The sequence below is a fragment of the Chiloscyllium punctatum genome, chromosome 38 (genome assembly GCF_047496795.1).
Source record: "Chiloscyllium punctatum isolate Juve2018m chromosome 38, sChiPun1.3, whole genome shotgun sequence".
In the NCBI taxonomy this organism is placed as follows: domain Eukaryota; kingdom Metazoa; phylum Chordata; class Chondrichthyes; order Orectolobiformes; family Hemiscylliidae; genus Chiloscyllium; species Chiloscyllium punctatum.
In genome coordinates this window covers 6,838,360-6,855,721 of record NC_092776.1, presented here as the reverse complement: position 1 = coordinate 6,855,721, position 17,362 = coordinate 6,838,360, and the positions used below count along the sequence as shown (strand labels likewise).

At 41.5% G+C, this 17,362-nt stretch overlaps 1 protein-coding gene across 2 annotated transcripts in view; it reads right to left on the bottom strand.

Moving 5' to 3' along the window:
* The window catches only part of mfsd13a (major facilitator superfamily domain containing 13A), a 44,605-nt gene extending 30,014 nt beyond the window's left edge, over positions 1 to 14,591 (bottom strand). The window contains exons 1-2 of one of the 2 annotated variants that reach the window (XM_072557087.1): positions 14,502 to 14,591; positions 470 to 749 (exon numbers count right to left, since the gene is read on the bottom strand). In XM_072557087.1, the coding sequence (XP_072413188.1) occupies positions 470 to 631 (162 nt within the window). In that variant the 5' untranslated portion in view covers positions 632 to 749; positions 14,502 to 14,591. Of the gene's footprint in view, positions 1 to 469; positions 750 to 13,790; positions 13,926 to 14,501 lie in introns of those variants that run through there. The other variant, XM_072557086.1, reaches the window with a different exon arrangement.
* Between the last annotated feature and the right edge of the window lie 2,771 nt (positions 14,592 to 17,362).

The following is a 17,362-nucleotide window of genomic DNA, read 5'->3' as shown; positions in this document are numbered from 1 at the left end:
AAATATTTTAAACAGCCGTAAAGGGACTTTGTAATTAAGAACAAAAACCATCTGGAATCTTCTCTCATGTTAATTCAATCTTAATGCATTTATTGAATAGATTATTTAAGCAGCGATTGCAAGTATTTCTGAAACAGATTGTGAATAATTAACAAAAGGAAATTAAAGTTTTAATTTTGAAACAACAGTTTATTTGCTGAACACTGCAATAAAAGATTTTGTAATAACAAAAAGTTAGCATGGAGGATACTGAATTTCTCGATTTGAAACATCAAAAATTCACTTGGCACAATGGACAAAACTTCATACTGCAACAAGTCAAGTACGGCACTAAAGAAAGAATTCTGTGACAACATTTTAGACGGATTGCAAAGGGCAACCACGAACAGCTGCAACTATGTATCTCAGTGCTGACAGAGAAATTATGGATGGACCCTCAGGTAAAACTTTAAAGAAAAAGTAGACTCACCTCCCCAATCCAGAAGGATACTTTATCGATTTTGTAAACAGATACAAATGTATCTACATAGTAAAGGAGGAACACATTATGCAGAATGGAGACAAACAGAGATAAGGAACCATACAGCACTGCTGTAGGTATACTCATGCAGTTCACTAGTCTAATTCCCATGACTTCAGCAGTCCATTGCACTCTAGTTCAAACTTCTTCGCAGTCATTTCATTTCCGTCTTTGGCAGAGATGTTTCAAATTTACACGAGCAGCCAAAAAGCTTTCAATCCCCGGTAACCTATGAACAGTAATTCAAGGATAATAATATTAATATGTTCATCAGAATACGAAATACTCCATAACATAGTGCACAAGATTTCACTCACCCATTTACCCTGTGCTTAATGGCTTCAAAGAGCACATGGTTAAGAAATGCTTTGGTTTTAAAACACTCAGCGTAATTTCTTGCCCCTCATTACCTGTGATCTACATCAGTCTTACAGCCAACCCAATCAATCAGAGGTTACAGCCCTCCAACGACTCTGGCCTGATATATTTCAAATTTTAATTCGCTCCATCAATGCCAGCTGCATCAGTAGGCGTCATGACCTTGCCACTAATTTCCACCTTAAATCTGGCCTCTCTACATCTTTCATCATTTAAAATAATCTACAAAAAAAGTCAATTCACTGACAAACCTTTGATCATTTGTTCTAATACCCTATTATACTGCTAAGTTGTGTTTGCTGCCCTTGTAAAGTACCACATGGCACCTGGTACATTAAAGATCCTATGCAAGTGCAAGCTGTTAGTCACAATGATTAGAAAACTGCTATTTAAAAAATTGTAGTGACAAATCCACTAAACAAAAAAACTTCTGCAATTATAGTTGAATTACATTACAATATATCACAGTTAAATTAACCTCAAAATTTTTGAACACAGTGAAGCATTGTAAAATAAGATCAGTGAAACACAAGAAGATAATCTGATTCTGCAGAATTCAAGGTCACTGATATCTCAACAAACACTTCGAAGTTCCAGAGACTGCCAGTTTTTCTGGGGGGGGGGGGGGGGCGGGTGGAAACATTCCTCTTGTAATGATAATCATGTATTTCATGGCAACCATGTCTTTTAATTATCTTTTTCTGTAATCTGAAGATAAATATCAATTTTTAAAATCAAGCTCTCTACACAGTCAAGGAAAAATGCTATACAGCTGTATTCTTTACTTGGACAAGGGGTACTTGTCAATGGATGTAACACATTCTGAATTTTGCTATCTTCCATCTGAGACAGGAAATACTCCATACAACATGCTTTTATCTCACTCAATCTCGTTGCCAAAGCTACATGCTTTGCACAATACAATCTGACCACATGCTCAAGAGGAAAAGACAATGGATAAAAATTCAAACAAATGCAATGCATCCAAAGAGACTAATGCTGTCATAGACATTCTGCTCTAACAACTGAAACAAGCGCTGAACAAGATAGGGGTGTTACCACTAAAGAAAGTGTGGTACCATATTAAAATACTCATATGAACAGCATTTGCAAAGGGCAAGCTTCCAGAAAGATTAACTGGCACAACTTCTCAGAGAATTTTCAACATTTCTTCTCTTAAGAAAATAAAATCTGGATCTTATTTAGTATATTTCGCCTCCTCTATCTGGATAAAACCATGCATATTTTCACTCATGCAAGGGACTGCTAAAAAATTGTTTATCTGATTTTTTAAAAAAGCTTGAAGCAAAAGGGAGAGTTGATTTTAAAAGTGTTCCCATTGGGAAGATTACTTAAGCTTACATACTTTATACTTGTGTGTTTTTTAAAAATGATTTGCAATGTGTGCAAAATGACATTTATCGAGAACCTTTCTGAAAAACAAGGGTTGAAAAACATGGTCAACAACATGTTCTTAGCACTTGGCCCATAACATCACAAGTGCATATCTGAGTACTTCTTCAATATTACGATAGCTTCTGTAATCATTACCCTTACTGGCAGAGAATGCCACATTCGCACCGCATTCTGGGTGAGAGATACTTTCCTCTCAGCCCCTCCAAACCTCCTGCCACTTACCTTAAATCTAGGACCCTTAACCAATGATCCCTCCATCAAGGTGTAAAGTTCCTTCCTGTCTACCCCCCACAATTTTATACATCTCAATCATGTCCCCTCTTAGTCTCTCCTGTTCCAAAGAAAATAACACCAGCCTGTCCAATTTCTCTTCATAAGAAATTTTGCAGCCCAGACAGCATCCTTACAAATCTCCTCTGTTGTTCAGTGCAATCACATTCCCATTAAGTGGATTCTAGAACTGCACACAATTCTGAGGTCTAACCAAGGTTATATCCAGTTCCAGCATGCCCCCACCTCCTCCACTAACTCCCCCCACTTCCTTCTGTACACAAAAGGCCCCTCCGATCCTCAGTGCTTCCCAGGGATCTCTAGTTCATCCTGTGTTCTCTTATGTTGTTTCAAAAACAGAAACTTGCCAGCAAAACTCAGCAAGTCTGGCAGCATCTGTGGGGAGAAAAGGCACCATATTTGTAACTTTAACTCTGTTTTCTTCCCACAGATGCTACCAAGACCTTTTGAGTTGCACCAGCAATTTATGCTTCTGTTTCAGATCTCCAGTATCCACAGTTCTTTCTTTCATATCCTTATCTTGTTGTCCTTCAAAAATGCATCATTTCACAATTATCCAGATTGAACTCCATTTGCACTGATCAGGCTATGTCATCCTAACGCTATCCTACTCACTGTTTATATCCACAAACTTTCGTATCATCCACGAACTTGCTGTTCAACTCCACTACATTCAAGTCTAAGCCAATTATATATACCACAAACAGAAGGGCTTAAACAGTGAACTCCACTGGACGAGGATATGCGGTCAAAAACACCCCCTTAACCTTCCCCCTCTACTTCCTGTCACTCAGTCAACTATGGATCCAATTTGCCAAATTTCCTTGGATCCCATGGGCTCTTACCTTTACTATCAGTTTCCCATGCAAGACCTTATCAAAAGCCTTACTGAAGTCCAAACAGACAGCATCAAATGTATTGTTCTTATCGACATACCTGTTTACTGCTTTGAAAAATTCAAATCAAGTTGGTTAGACCCTGCCCTCCCCTTAACAAGACTATATTGACTGTTCCTGATTAACCCCTGCCTCTCTAAGTGCAGATTAATTCAAACAAAGAGCAGCATAACTTCAAAAAAAACAGAAGGATCATTGGGCACCCAAGGCCCATTATGTCTGAGGAAGTAGAGTCACAAAATTTGAAACAAGATATTCACTTTCCTGCCTTAATGAACTTTAAGAGTCAACAACATTGTTGAGATCTAGAGTTACATATAGGCCAGATCAGGGAAGGATGGCAGATGCCCTTACCTGACAGATATTAGAGAAGCAATAATTGACAATGGTTATCTCATTGTCAAAAGGGTAACATTTCATTCCAAATTTGTATTGAATTCAAATTTCACCCATGTCCCCAAAACATTAGTCTTGGGTTGTGGAGTTCTAGTTCATTAGACATTACCACTATATCACTACTGTCCGCAAAATAAGTTTCAATAACAAAAACAGCCATTTTGACCCATTATGTATGAGTATGGCAGCTCTCTTACCAAAGACAACTACTCTAATTCAAATTTCCTTGAGCCTTTTAATGCTTTTACTTAAAAATTTCCTCTTAAATATCATAACCAAATTTGTTTCAATATCAGTTAATCATAAACCATTCCTTCTACGTCTGATATGCTGTCCAGGGAGGCAGAGTCAGGGAAGAATGGAGCTTGGGCAAAATGCTACTGTGGTACTGGCATCTATACTAAACCACAAAACCTCATTCAGGAGGAGACAGAAGGATGATGGGAATAAATTTAGTGCAACAGATAACACCCTTTCGACAGTTGCACTTACCTCAACATCTTCAATATTTATTCTCCCATTCCTTTTGGTTCTTATTGCATTAGGTGCCACTTCTTTGGGCAAGGCAGGCAATCTGTTGCCTTGGTTATTTTTAACATGCACAAAAGTAATCCAGAATGACTCTCCTGCCAATTTTCCTCTCTACTGAGAAACTGCTCAGCTGCTGTCCTATGCTTCGAAGTAAATCAAGTCTTCCCCATGTTCCCCTCAATGTTATTCACATAATGTAATTGCTGCATGTTTCAATTTTTAATTTGTATTCAAAGGTAACCTTTTCTAGTCGAATTAAGGGCCAACTCCTCTTCCTTTTTGGTCTGGACAGTCTATTTTTAAACTGACACACAGTTCAATACAAGTTTTCTTGGAATTTTGTGCCCTTCAACGGTTATACTTTATTTTAAACTGTAATTCGCCAAAAACATTCATAATTAACAAATTAAACAAATTTCCTCCAGACCAAGTGAAGACGACACCCTTCAATTCTTGCATTTATACCACAAGGTGAGATTCTTAAAAATATAGTCACCATTGCAGTTACTGCATGGACAACACACAAAATAAAATCTCAGGAAAGTTTATTCAAAACATTCTTGAGGAAACAAGCTAATATTTCCCTTGCAGATAACATACAAAAACACCACTGTACTTAAAGAACCCAAGACAGAAAACGCACAGTAATCAAAAAACCACGAGGTAGTCATTTGGTCCATTAGTCCATTCCACATTCAATACGATCATGGCTGATGCAATCATCCTCAACTCCACCACCCTGCCTTTTCCCCATTACCCTCGATTCCTTTACTGATTAAAAATCTCTCTCAGATTTGAACATACAAAAATGACTTGGGCTCAACAGCCTTCTGCAGAGACGAATTCCACAGACTGACCACCCTTGAGAGAATTTTTTCTCTTCGGTGGTCTTAAATGGGTGACTGTTTTGTCAGATTATGCCCTCTGGTCCTCGGCTCACCCACAAGGAAAAACAAAATCCCCTCAAATACCCTGAGAAGTCCCCTAAATATCAATAAGGTCACTTCTCATTTTGCTAAACTCCAAACAGTACAGGCTTAACCAAAGCAACCCTCCCTCATAATAAAAGCACTCCACACCTCAGATCAATCTAGTAAATCTCCTCTGGACTGCCTCCAAAGTCAATGTATCTTTTTCTAGGTAAGGGGACCAAAACTGTGCACATTCCAGCTGTGGTTTGACCAGCATCTCGTATAGTTTTGGCAAGTCTCCTTATTATTATACTCCATTGCCGTTGAAGTAAAAGTCAACATTGCATTTGGCTTTTCTATCAACCCTGAATTTTGGATCTTAACTTTTTGCGAATCAAAAACTCCTAAATCCCTCATTGCCGCAGCCTTCAGAGTCTTTCGCCAACTAAATACAGGTCTGTTATAACGCAACAGTCGCGTTCCTCTAGAACTTCGCGCTGGAGAGGATCACTACACCCGTTCAGCAGAAAGTTTGTGTTATCCAAACAAAATCCACAATTCGTCAATCGTGTTATAGCCAATTTGCACTAACAAAACACATGTTCAAGCAGAACAACCTGTAATATTCAACTCTTCGATTCTTCCTGCCAAAGTGAATCACCTAGGTTTTCCCACATTGTAGTCCATCTGCCAAACGTTTGCCAACTCATTTATCTATATGATTCGGTAGACTTGTGTGTCATCTCAGTACTTGCCTTCTACCTATTTCTATGTTATCAACAAACTTGGCGAAAGTACATTAATTTCCATCATACAAGTAATTAATGTATATTGTAAATGATTTGGCCCTAGCACAGATCCCTGTGGCACTCCACTAGTTCCAGATTGCATTCCTGAAAATGCTCCCTTTATCTCAACTCTGTTAGCCAATCCTCTACCTTTGCTAGTATATACCCACACTCCAGGTTATTATTTGGTAGGCTTATATTTAGTGCCTTATTGAATGCCTTTGGAAATCAAAAAGTGTTACATCTATTGGTTTCCCTCTCTGCTTGTTACCTCCTCAAAAATTTACACAGCATGATTTCCCCTTCATGAAGCAATGCTGATTCTGCTTTATGTTTCTAAACTCTCTGCCATTACATCCCAATGACAGATATCAAGCTAAATGGCTTATATTTACCTGTTCTTGTCTCCATCCCATTTGAACAAGGAAGCTTTCCAATTCTCTGAGGCTTTTCCTGAATCAAAGGAGTCTTGAAAGATTACTATCAGTGCATCCATTACCTCTGTCACTACTTCCCTGAAAACCCCTCACATCCAGGGGACCTAACAGCTTTTAGCACCATAAATACAATAACTACCACTTGTCCTTTTGTGGTAGTGATTGTATTTACTTTCGGCACCACAGTCCCATTAGCCCCTGATTTAGCATCCTTGCAGTGCAATTAGTCGGGAAAAAAAGGTCATGTTTCAGATCGACCCATTTACCAGAAATACATGGGTATTTTCAATGTGCAAGTATTAATTTGTTCTTCTGGTTCTGCTCCAATGCTATCCTTGCTGACCACTCATTGCCCAACCTTCTGGAATTTCAATTTGCCTAAGTTCTGCTGCATGTATCCTGTTATGCACTAAAATAAAAGCAAACTACAACAGATTTTGGCAATCTAAAATTTTTAAAAGTGCTGGAGAAATTCAACAGGTCTGACAGCAAAGAAATGGAGTTAGAGTTCCTATACAACCCATCTTCAGAACTATTATGTTACCACGACTACCATCCTCTTGGTCTCATGAATTTCTATAGCTCTCTATCCCATCATGCATTAAGTTCTAGATCTTTGTTCTAGTCTATAACTTCCCTACTCCCACCACAATTTTGAATTTTATATTCAATGAATTGTAAATAGGAGAACACAATTCATTTTTATAGAGTTAAAAATCACACAACACCAGGTTATAGTCCAACAGGTTTAATTGGAAGCACAGTAGCTTTCGGAGCGATGCTCCTTCATCAGGTGGTAGTGGAGGGCTCAATCCTAACACAGAATTTATAGCAAAAATTTACAGTGTGATGTAACTGAAATTATGTATTGAAAAATTGATTGTCTGTTAAGCCTTTCATCTGTTAGAATGCAGTGATAGTTTCACTTCCTTCATGTGTAAATCACAAAACCTTTTTTTTAAAAAGTTGCATTCTCGGGTTAGCTGTTAACAATGGTGATAGCTAGACAATATGTTAAAGGCGTTGGCCCCCCCCGTGTTCTCTGTTTATTCCAAATCATTTTTATAGAGACATGAGTCTATTTACTAGTCTAAATGTGAGCTGTTTGAGACCAAATAAATGTGGACAGTAAACTTATCCAGAGTAATATTTGGAGGAGCTGAAATTCATACATTTTTGTGTACAAAATTCTACTTGTTCTTCAGACTAACACTTTAGCCTTGATTTATAAGGCTAGAGGAGACAGAGACCAGCTCAATGCCATTTCACTCCCATTCACCTTCTTTTTGCTCATGTTCTTTCTTCTTCTTGCTGCTACTCTTGTTTATAGCAGGAGTTTAGGAGAGAAAGTAGTGAGAGTGGTAGAATCAGACAGAGAAGTGGCTCGCAAGTGGTAAGCAGAAAAAATTAAAATTTTTGGCCAAAAGATAATTTTTACACAAGATCGACTGTTAAGACTAGAGTATATTAACTACTTCACCACACATCTCAGGTAATAAAATGCTGCAAGTAACTTTGTTTTCCAAACACTTTTCCATTTTCACAAAAAATTGTCCCAAGGGATTGAGACACAAATCAGAAAAACAAAATTGATGCCAAATTAATGATTGATATTAGGAAGGGTTACCCAAGAGCAACATTTTTGACGAGGTTGGAGAGTTAACAAGATGTAGGCAGGGGGAGGCAGTGAGGAGGAGAGCATTTACAAGGCTGGAGGAAACATACATTTATAGAGAAGAAAAAGCCCAGGAGGGATTTACAAACCAAGTTGAAGATTTTAAATCAAAGAAATGAAGAGTTACGGTTGGTCAACACTGGATAATATCAAATGTGACGTGGTATGGGATAACACTCTGGTCAGCCTCCCACCATCTCTTCGCCATCGACAAAGTATGGCTGCTCACAACCTCCCTCGTGCCTCAATACACTCTCAATCATGACCCAATCTCTATAGCTCCCTTATTCATTCACCTCCCCAATCCCACTCAATTCAGGGACTCTGCTTCTTTGATCTCTTGAGCATCTCTATCCTTAGTGAGCTAAGACCCCTATATCCCTCACTATGGAATTCTCTATCTAAACACACTTATTACCCCCCTTGATACTCTGTAAAACTCAGCTCTTCGAATAGGTTCACTGTCATCCCTTGAACACTATATTGCCTCCTTTGGCCAAGTATTCACTTTTTGATTACAGTTTAGTGAAACACTTGAGAATTTGTTACGATGTTAAAGGTTGAATATTATTATATTATTACTGTTGCAATGTTTTCTCAGCCATGAAATGCTAGACAATCTCAGGAATAAAATCCTGCAACTCCAACCCACTGTGAACTTTTGGTCACAACACTACAACAGCCTCGCTGACCACTATCCTCAAGAACAATTAAGGATACAGAAAATACTGGACTTAACAGTGACAATTTTAACATAATAACACATTCAAGGGACTTTACAAAAACATATTAAAGAAAACTGCTGGAACAGAGACAAGTACAGCAATATTCACACAGGTGCCCAAAGGCTTGGTAAAAGGATGTTTAAGATTTGACATAAACAAAGAGAATTCAGGTTTTGGAGAAGAATTCCAGAGCAGAGGGCATAGGCAGCTGGACTCAAGGCCAACATTAGTGCAATTAAGATTGGGGACGCACAAGACATCAGATTTAGATAGGCATAGATACCACCCCGCCAAGACTATATCAAACTGCTTCTCAGAAAACATTCAATGTCTTGGTCTCAACTGCTTTCTTTCCGCAGGCTCACCACTCCAGAGGAAATTTCTCCTCATCTCAGTCCTAAATGACTGAAACAATGGATCTGCCTGGGCAGTAAAGTTTGTGGATTTTGGGGAGAAGGTGTAAGTGGGCTGTGTGGAGTTCAGGAACTGTGAGCTGGGAGACTGTCAGTAAAGGCCTGCTTACTCTCACTCACTTACCCTAGTTCCTGGTCCAGCTAAACTTTGATGCTAAAATTCTCAACCTTATGTTAAAATTCCTCCTTGGCCATGCTTCCCCATGTTTCCAAACACTCTAACCTCAAGAGCTTTGTGCACTCCACCCCTTTTGCCCCACAACTGGCAACTATATTATCTGCTGTTTTGACTCAGTGCGCTGAAATTCCCTCCCAATACCTTTCTATTCCTTAATCTCACTATATGGGTAAATACAAACCATGGATAGGTTCAAATGGAGACTTGGCCATCATCAAGAACATAGAAAATAGACCATTACAGAGCTTCAGCCCTTGATGTTACTCCAACTTGTGAAATTAATCTGATACCCAACTAACCTACACCATTCCATTTTTATCCATATGTATGTCCAATGCCCATTTAAATGCCCTTAACATCAGTGAGTCTACTACTGTTGCAGGCAGGCCATTCCATGCCCCTACTACTCCGAGTAAAGAAACTACCCCTGATATCTGTCCTAAATCTCACTCCTCAATTTAAAGCTACGTCCCCTCTTGCTAGCTTTCACCATCTGAGGAAAAAAGGATTGACAGTGAGATCCTACCTAACCCTCTGATCATCTTATCTGTCTTGATTAAGTCACCTCTCAACCTTCTTCTCTTCAACAAAAACAGCCTCAATTACCTCATCCTTTCCTCATTCGACATTCGTTCCATACCAGGCAATATCCTAGTAAATCTCCTCTGAACCCTTTCCAAAGCTTCCACGTCCTTCCTATAATGCAGTGACCAGAACTGTACGCAATACTCCAGGTGTGGCCTTACCAGTGTCTTATACAGCTGAAGCATAACCTTGTGGCTCTGAAACTCAATCCTCCTACCAATAAAACGCCAACATGCCACATGCCTTCTTAACAACCCTATGAACCCGGGTGGCAACTTACAGGGATTTATGCACCTGGACACAGAGATCTCTGTTCATCTACACTGCCAAGAATTTTACCATTAGCTTAGTGTCTGTTACTTCTTCCAAAGTGAACTACCTCACACTTTTCCGCATTAAACTCCATTTGCCACTTCTCAGCCCAACTCTGCATCTTATCTATGTCCCTCTGTAACCCATAACATCCTTTGGCACTATCCACAACTCTGCCTACCTTGGTATCATCTGCAAATTTACTAACCCATCCTTCTACACTTGTATCCAAATCATTTATAAAAATGACAAAGCAGTGGCCCCAAAACAGATCCTTGTGGCACACCACTGGTAACTGAGCTCCAGGAAGAACACTTCCCATCAACCAACACCCTCTGTCTTCTTTCAGCTAGCCAGTTTCTGATCCAAACCACTAAATCACCTTCAATCCCGAAACCCCATACTTTGTACGATAGTCTACCATGCGAAACCTTATCAAACGCTTTACTGAGGTCCACATATACCACATCAACAGCCTTACCTTCATCCACCTGCCTTGTCACCTTCTCAAATAACTCAATAAAGTTAGTGAGGCATGGCTTATCCTTCACAAACAGTGTTGACTATCCCTAATCAACTTACTCCTCTCTAGATAATTATAAATCCTACCTCTTATAACCTTTGTCAACATCTTACCCACAACTGAAGGAAGATTCACTGACCTATAATTACCAGGGTTGCCCCGACTCCCCTTCTTAAACAAGGGAGCAACATTTGCTATCTTCCAGTCTTCTGGCACTACTTCCATCGACAATGATGGCATAAAGATTGAAGCTAAAGGCTCTGTAATCACCTCCCTGGCTTCCCAGCGAACCAGAGGATAAATTCCATCCGGCACAGGAGTCTTATCTATTTTCAGACCTTCCAAAATTGCTAAAACTTCCTCTTTGTCAACCTCAATCCCACCTAATCTTGTAGCCTGCATCTCTCTATTCTCACTAACACTACCCTTTTCCAATGTGAATACTGATGAAAAGTATTCATTAAATACTTCTTCTATGTCCTCAGATTCCATACACAACTTTTCACTACTATCTTTGATTGGCCATAACCTTCCTCTAGTCATTCCTTTATTTCTGATATACCCCATAAAAGGTATTAGGATTTTCAAGTAATCTTAATGTTGAGGAAAACCGAGTTATTATAAGACAAGGCACATGCAACAAAAGCCAGTGTCGCCACTCAGCCCTCCAACAGTAACATGGTGTGGGATATTTGCAATTGGACCAGCAAATCAAGACTTAACATCCAAGTGAGATGACCTTAATTTAGATAATAAGCCATGATGTGGAGGTGCCAGTGTTGGACTGGATGGACAAAATTAAAAATCGAAGAACTAATATCTTTGCCAAACACTTCTTTAAAGTAACAGAAAAAAATCCATAATCATAAGCTCTCTCTCCAATTGCTCAACATCAACACAATCTTGTTGAATTCCTGTGAAGTAACTCAAGTACTTTTGTGTTAAAAAGAAACACATAACTGCAATTTTTTGCTAAATGTTTAAAAACAGTCTGCACCAGATTACAAATATAGAAATAAACTGACTAAAATGAAGATCTTGAAAGTGATTAATCAATATCAAGATGTCTCCTTTGACTGACAACATGCAATTTTCTGCAAGAATCTTTAAAACAAAGACTCGATTAGAGAGTATTTACTCATTGAAAATACGTCATCATTGGAAAAGTAACACCAGTCTCCCATCCTCCATAACTAATATTAGGTGTCTTCTCGATGTCACAATAGTTATCATACATTCAAATTAATAAATCTAACTTAAGGGTTCCAATGACAATTTACAATTATATAAAATGCACTGTACAGAGCAGAAGAATTGTAAAATTAAACAAGTGTATTTGCCCTGTGAAGAGGATTTTGAACAAAGGAAGCAAATGGGGAGGGTATATACAGTTTGACAATTGAGGGCAAATCAGTAGAGCTGCAGAAGTAGCAGGGACTAAGCAGTGTGAAAATTTAACAAGTGTTTGAATGATTTCACCACAATCAAAGCAAAATTACTCTTGCCCAATTGCTGCAAGGCATACAAGAGTGAATACAATATACATAAATACAAATTATATAGTATAAACAATTTTTAAACTACCACAAAAGAACAAAGAGAAGGGGAAGTTAAAGGGAAGCATGTCATTCTGCACGCAAATAGTCACTGCTACAGAATTAGCCAAATATTTTGCTGCACAGCTAAATTTCTCATTTCTGTGCAGGAATATATATTTTTCAGTAAGTATATAGAAGAATGATCTCTTCTCAGCCTCTAGCTGCAGTAACACAAGGAGATCAGAGCAGACACAGAAACTCTCCAGGCCTTGACTGGTATCTATCCCCAGAGGAAGGGCTTTGGCCCTCACTAATCAGCTTCTTTCTGTCCAAGTTTTCCCATACGTGCATCATTGGAAAACGACTGAGGGAAATACTCCAGACCTCCAACGGAGTTCTGAAAGGTCATAGAGCGCTCAAACCATTAACTCTTTCGCCATAGATATCGCCAGACCTGATGAGCTTTTCCAGCCTTTCCTTCTCCACCCTCCACATTGTCTGTACATTACTCCCTTCTCTTTACCCCATGCCCCCTCCAGCCCTTCTCCCTCCATACCCCCATCGCTTCTCACCTTAAGGATCCCCTACCTCCCCCTCAAATCCCAAGTTTGACTCTTGACACAACACAATCCCAATCTCTGCGGCTCTCTCTCTCTATTACCCCAATTCCACATATTTATGGGCTCTCTCCTTCCTCGGAGCCCTGTCCCTAACATATTGCCAGAGCCCTCTCCACTCCCCAAACCCCCTCTCTCCCCCCCAACACCCACGTATCCCCAACATCCCCCTCCCTCCCAACTCACCCCCCACAAAGATCCCCCCAACACCCCCCAACCACCATGGCCCCCTCGTCACCCCCAAACCCGCCACCCATTGTCCATCCAACATCCAACACCCAACCCCCAGTCCACTCCAGGACCATCCCCCACCCACTCCCCAAACAACCCCCAGGAGGAGCTCTCTCTCTCCACACCCCCACCTCTCTGTCTACAGCCCATGGCCCCCATTCTCTCCCCAAGCCCCCCACAACTCCCCCTCCCCACTCCAGGACAACTCCCCCTCCCCACTCCAGGAACCTTCCCCCCCCCCCCAGCCCATTCCCCCAAACTACCCTCAGAGGGCCCTCTCTCTCTCTCTCTTCACCCCCAAATCTCTGTCTACACCCCCCTCCCAGGTTTCCCCAACCCCCACTCTCCCTCGGTGCCCCTCACTACCCCCTCCCCCCCCGGGACCGGTTTAAATCCCAGTTTGAGGGCGGCTGCTCCGTCATCTCTCACCGTCCAGTTCCCCTGGGGTCTGCTCAGCCCAGCTCCGGGCGGCAGCAGCGGCCTCCTCAGCCGGGCCCGGTTTTGCTGAGGGCACTCGCCCTCCCTCCGCTGTCCCTCATCTTCCCCGCGCTCCGCAGCCGGTCCTTCAGCTCGCCCCCTCCGCCCTCACCCATTGGTCACCATGGCCTCCGCGCGCACGGGTACCCAGTCCCCTATTGGTCGAAGGCCCGTCAATCAGATCGTCCACCCCGCCCCCCCCCCCCCGGGGGCGTCCCCGCATGCGAACTGACGCAGCGGGTGCTCTGGGCCGCGCGCGAATGTCGGGACTGCGCGTGCGCGACATGCTTTGATTGACAGCCGTTGCAGACGTGGCGATCAGGGTCTAAGTGTGGGTGGGGGTGGGATCTGCAGAACTCACGGTGAACAGGCTGCAAGGAGATGAATGGGATAACAATGCAGGAGAAACCAAGGAATACAGTCAATCATTCGCACTAAACCCCCCAAAGAGGACCAAAAAAAAACCCGTTGTCTTTTTATTTCTAACTAAAATTTATGACACTCATGCTGCTTTGCAAAGATTCCATGAAATAAACTGACATCCCGCTCTAACAAACAAATACCAATTTCTGCAATGATTTCAAAGAACATAAAATGACTTGCACTGTTGTAGAGTCTTTCATGCCGTCCTCAAGCTGTACATTGCTTTTGAACACTACTCACTGTTGTAAATTCAAGGGAATACACTTTCAATGACTAATTTGCTGATGCCTGCGCAAATCCACCTTTCTCGTCCAGAAATCTGAAAGCATCACATTTGGGAATAGCGTCATACTACGTAATGACTCAACGACAGAGTGTTGATCAAAATTTGTGGGAAATATGCACATGAATTACCAAACCTCGCCTGTCAGTTTGCCCTTTCTGATTAAAACATTTCCTGCGTGGAGCTGAATCACACAGACCAGGGGCTGGGATTTCACTTTCTGAGACAGCCAACGCCTAATTATTTGTCTTTAGATTTGTTCAGTTTGTTATGACACTCATTTGAAGCAGGTGGGATTTGAAACTGTACCTTCTGGCTCAGTTGGCACTATACAGACTCACACCAGAACAGCCACTTAGATGAGATAGCAGTACCACGCCATTCCCACCTGCTTATGTTGGTGCCAAGTTTCCAGAATTTGCCTGGAGACCCCAGCAATGAAAGATTAATCTCTCAGACACAGTTACTTGCAAGACAGGAGAAAAGAAATTAAAGGGACACTGGAAAATAAAAGATTTTGGGACATTCTTTATTAAAACCAAGGAAAAAAATGATTTTGAGTGGGTGGATGGTTAGAGTAAGTAGTGCATAACATGAAACCTCCAAGGAGAGGTGTAGCCAGAGTTGGCAACTTCATTTCCAACTGTACTGCAATATGAGTTAGCAGCTTGACAACAGTGAGGGAACACATGGGAATGAAAATGAATTTGGAACAAACTGCAGATTGCAAACTGAGATTAAAAGGGATGCCATTTTTATTATGTCGCTGGCCAGTTATTCATTGTGGGAAGTGAAAGCAAATCTAAGAAGCTAAGCGATAGCCTCCTGATCGATTGAATGGTGGAGTAGGTGTAAAGGGCTGAATGGCCTACTTCTTTCTGCTAGTATGTTGTATGGCCTTCATTGGATAAAGTCTGCTACTTAGACCATACAGGGATGCTCCTTGGTAATTTGCAGTATTGTTTGTATCTTGAGGCAGGTGATGAGGCTCCAGTGGTGAAGGTTAGTTGGTTTCGGATCCCAAACTTTTGCTGCACCGTTCTTGCTGTGGTAGTTCATAGCCTCACAACAGATAAAGTTTGTCATGAGAATCCTGGTGCGTTTCACATTCCTTAATCAACAGGATGTCAGCTGGGGCATTTGTATCTGAAAGGTTGTTCCATATGGGGTGTTCAGTGAACAACAGGCAAAGGTGGATTGAACAAGCCACAAATGAAATGTGAATAAAATGGTTTCAACCAACTTCTCGGTTTCTACTATTCGGCAAATGTGTGGGGGAGTGATTTTGCAATAACTGGAAACCAGGTGAAAGAGGCTACCAGTCAGTTATGATGTACATTATTTCATTCAATTAAGTATCATAGAACATAGAACATAGAACATAGAACAATACAGCACAGAACAGGCCCTTCGGCCCACGATGTTGTGCCGAACTTCTATCCTAGATTAAGCACCCATCCATGTACCTATCCAAATGCCGCTTAAAGGTCGCCAATGAATCTGACTCTACCACTCCCACGGGCAGCGCATTCCATGCCCCCACCACTCTCTGGGTGAAGAACCCACCCCTGACATCTCCCCTATACCTTCCACCCTTCACCTTAAATTTATGTCCCCTTGTAACACTCTGTTGTACCCGGGGAAAAAGTTTCTGACTGTCTACTCTATCTATTCCTCTGATCATCTTATAAACCTCTATCAAGTCACCCCTCATCCTTCGCCGTTCCAACGAGAAAAGGCCGAGAACTCTCAACCTATCCTCGTATGACCTACTCTCCATTCCAGGCAACATCCTGGTAAATCTTCTCTGCACCCTCTCCAAAGCTTCCACATCTTTCCTAAAGTGAGGCGACCAGAACTGCACACAGTACTCCAAATGTGGCCTAACCAAAGTCCTGTACAGCTGCAACATCACCTCACGACTCTTGAATTCAATCCCTCTGCTAATGAACGATAATACTCCATAGGCCTTCTTACAAACTCTATCCACCTGAGTGGCAACCTTCAAAGATCTATGTACATAGACCCCAAGATCCCTCTGTTCCTCCACCTGACCAAGAACCCTACCATTAACCCTGTATTCCGCATTCTTATTTGTTCTTCCAAAATGGACAACTTCACACTTGGCAGGGTTGAACTCCATCTGCCACTCCTCAGCCCAGCTCTGCATCATATCTAAGTCCCTCTGCAGCCGACAACAGCCCTCCTCACTGTCCACAACTCCACCTATCTTTGTATCATCTGCAAATTTGCTGACCCACCCTTCGACTCCCTCATCTAAGTCATTAATAAAAATTACAAACAGCAGAGGACCCAGAACTGATCCCTGCGGAACTCCACTTGTAACTGGACTCCATGCTGAATATTTACCATCTACTACCACTCTCTGACTTCGACCGGTTAGCCAGTTTTCTATCCAATTGGCCAAATTTCCCTCTATCCCATGCCTCCTGACTTTCCGCATAAGCCTACCATGGGGAACCTTATCAAATGCCTTACTAAAATCCATGTACACTACATCCACTGCTCTACCCTCATCCACATGCTTGGTCACCTCCTCGAAGAATTCAATAAGACTTGTAAGGCAAGACCTACCCTTCACAAATCCGTGCTGGCTGTCCCTAATCAAGCAGTGCCGTTCCAGATACTCGTAAATCCTATCCCTCAGTACCCTTTCCATTACTTTGCCTACCACAGAAGTAAGACTAACTGGCCTGTAATTCCCGGGGTTATCCCTATTCCCTTTTTTGAACAGGGGCACAACATTCGCTACTCTCCAGTCCCCTGGTACCACCCCCGTTGCCAGTGAAGACGAGAA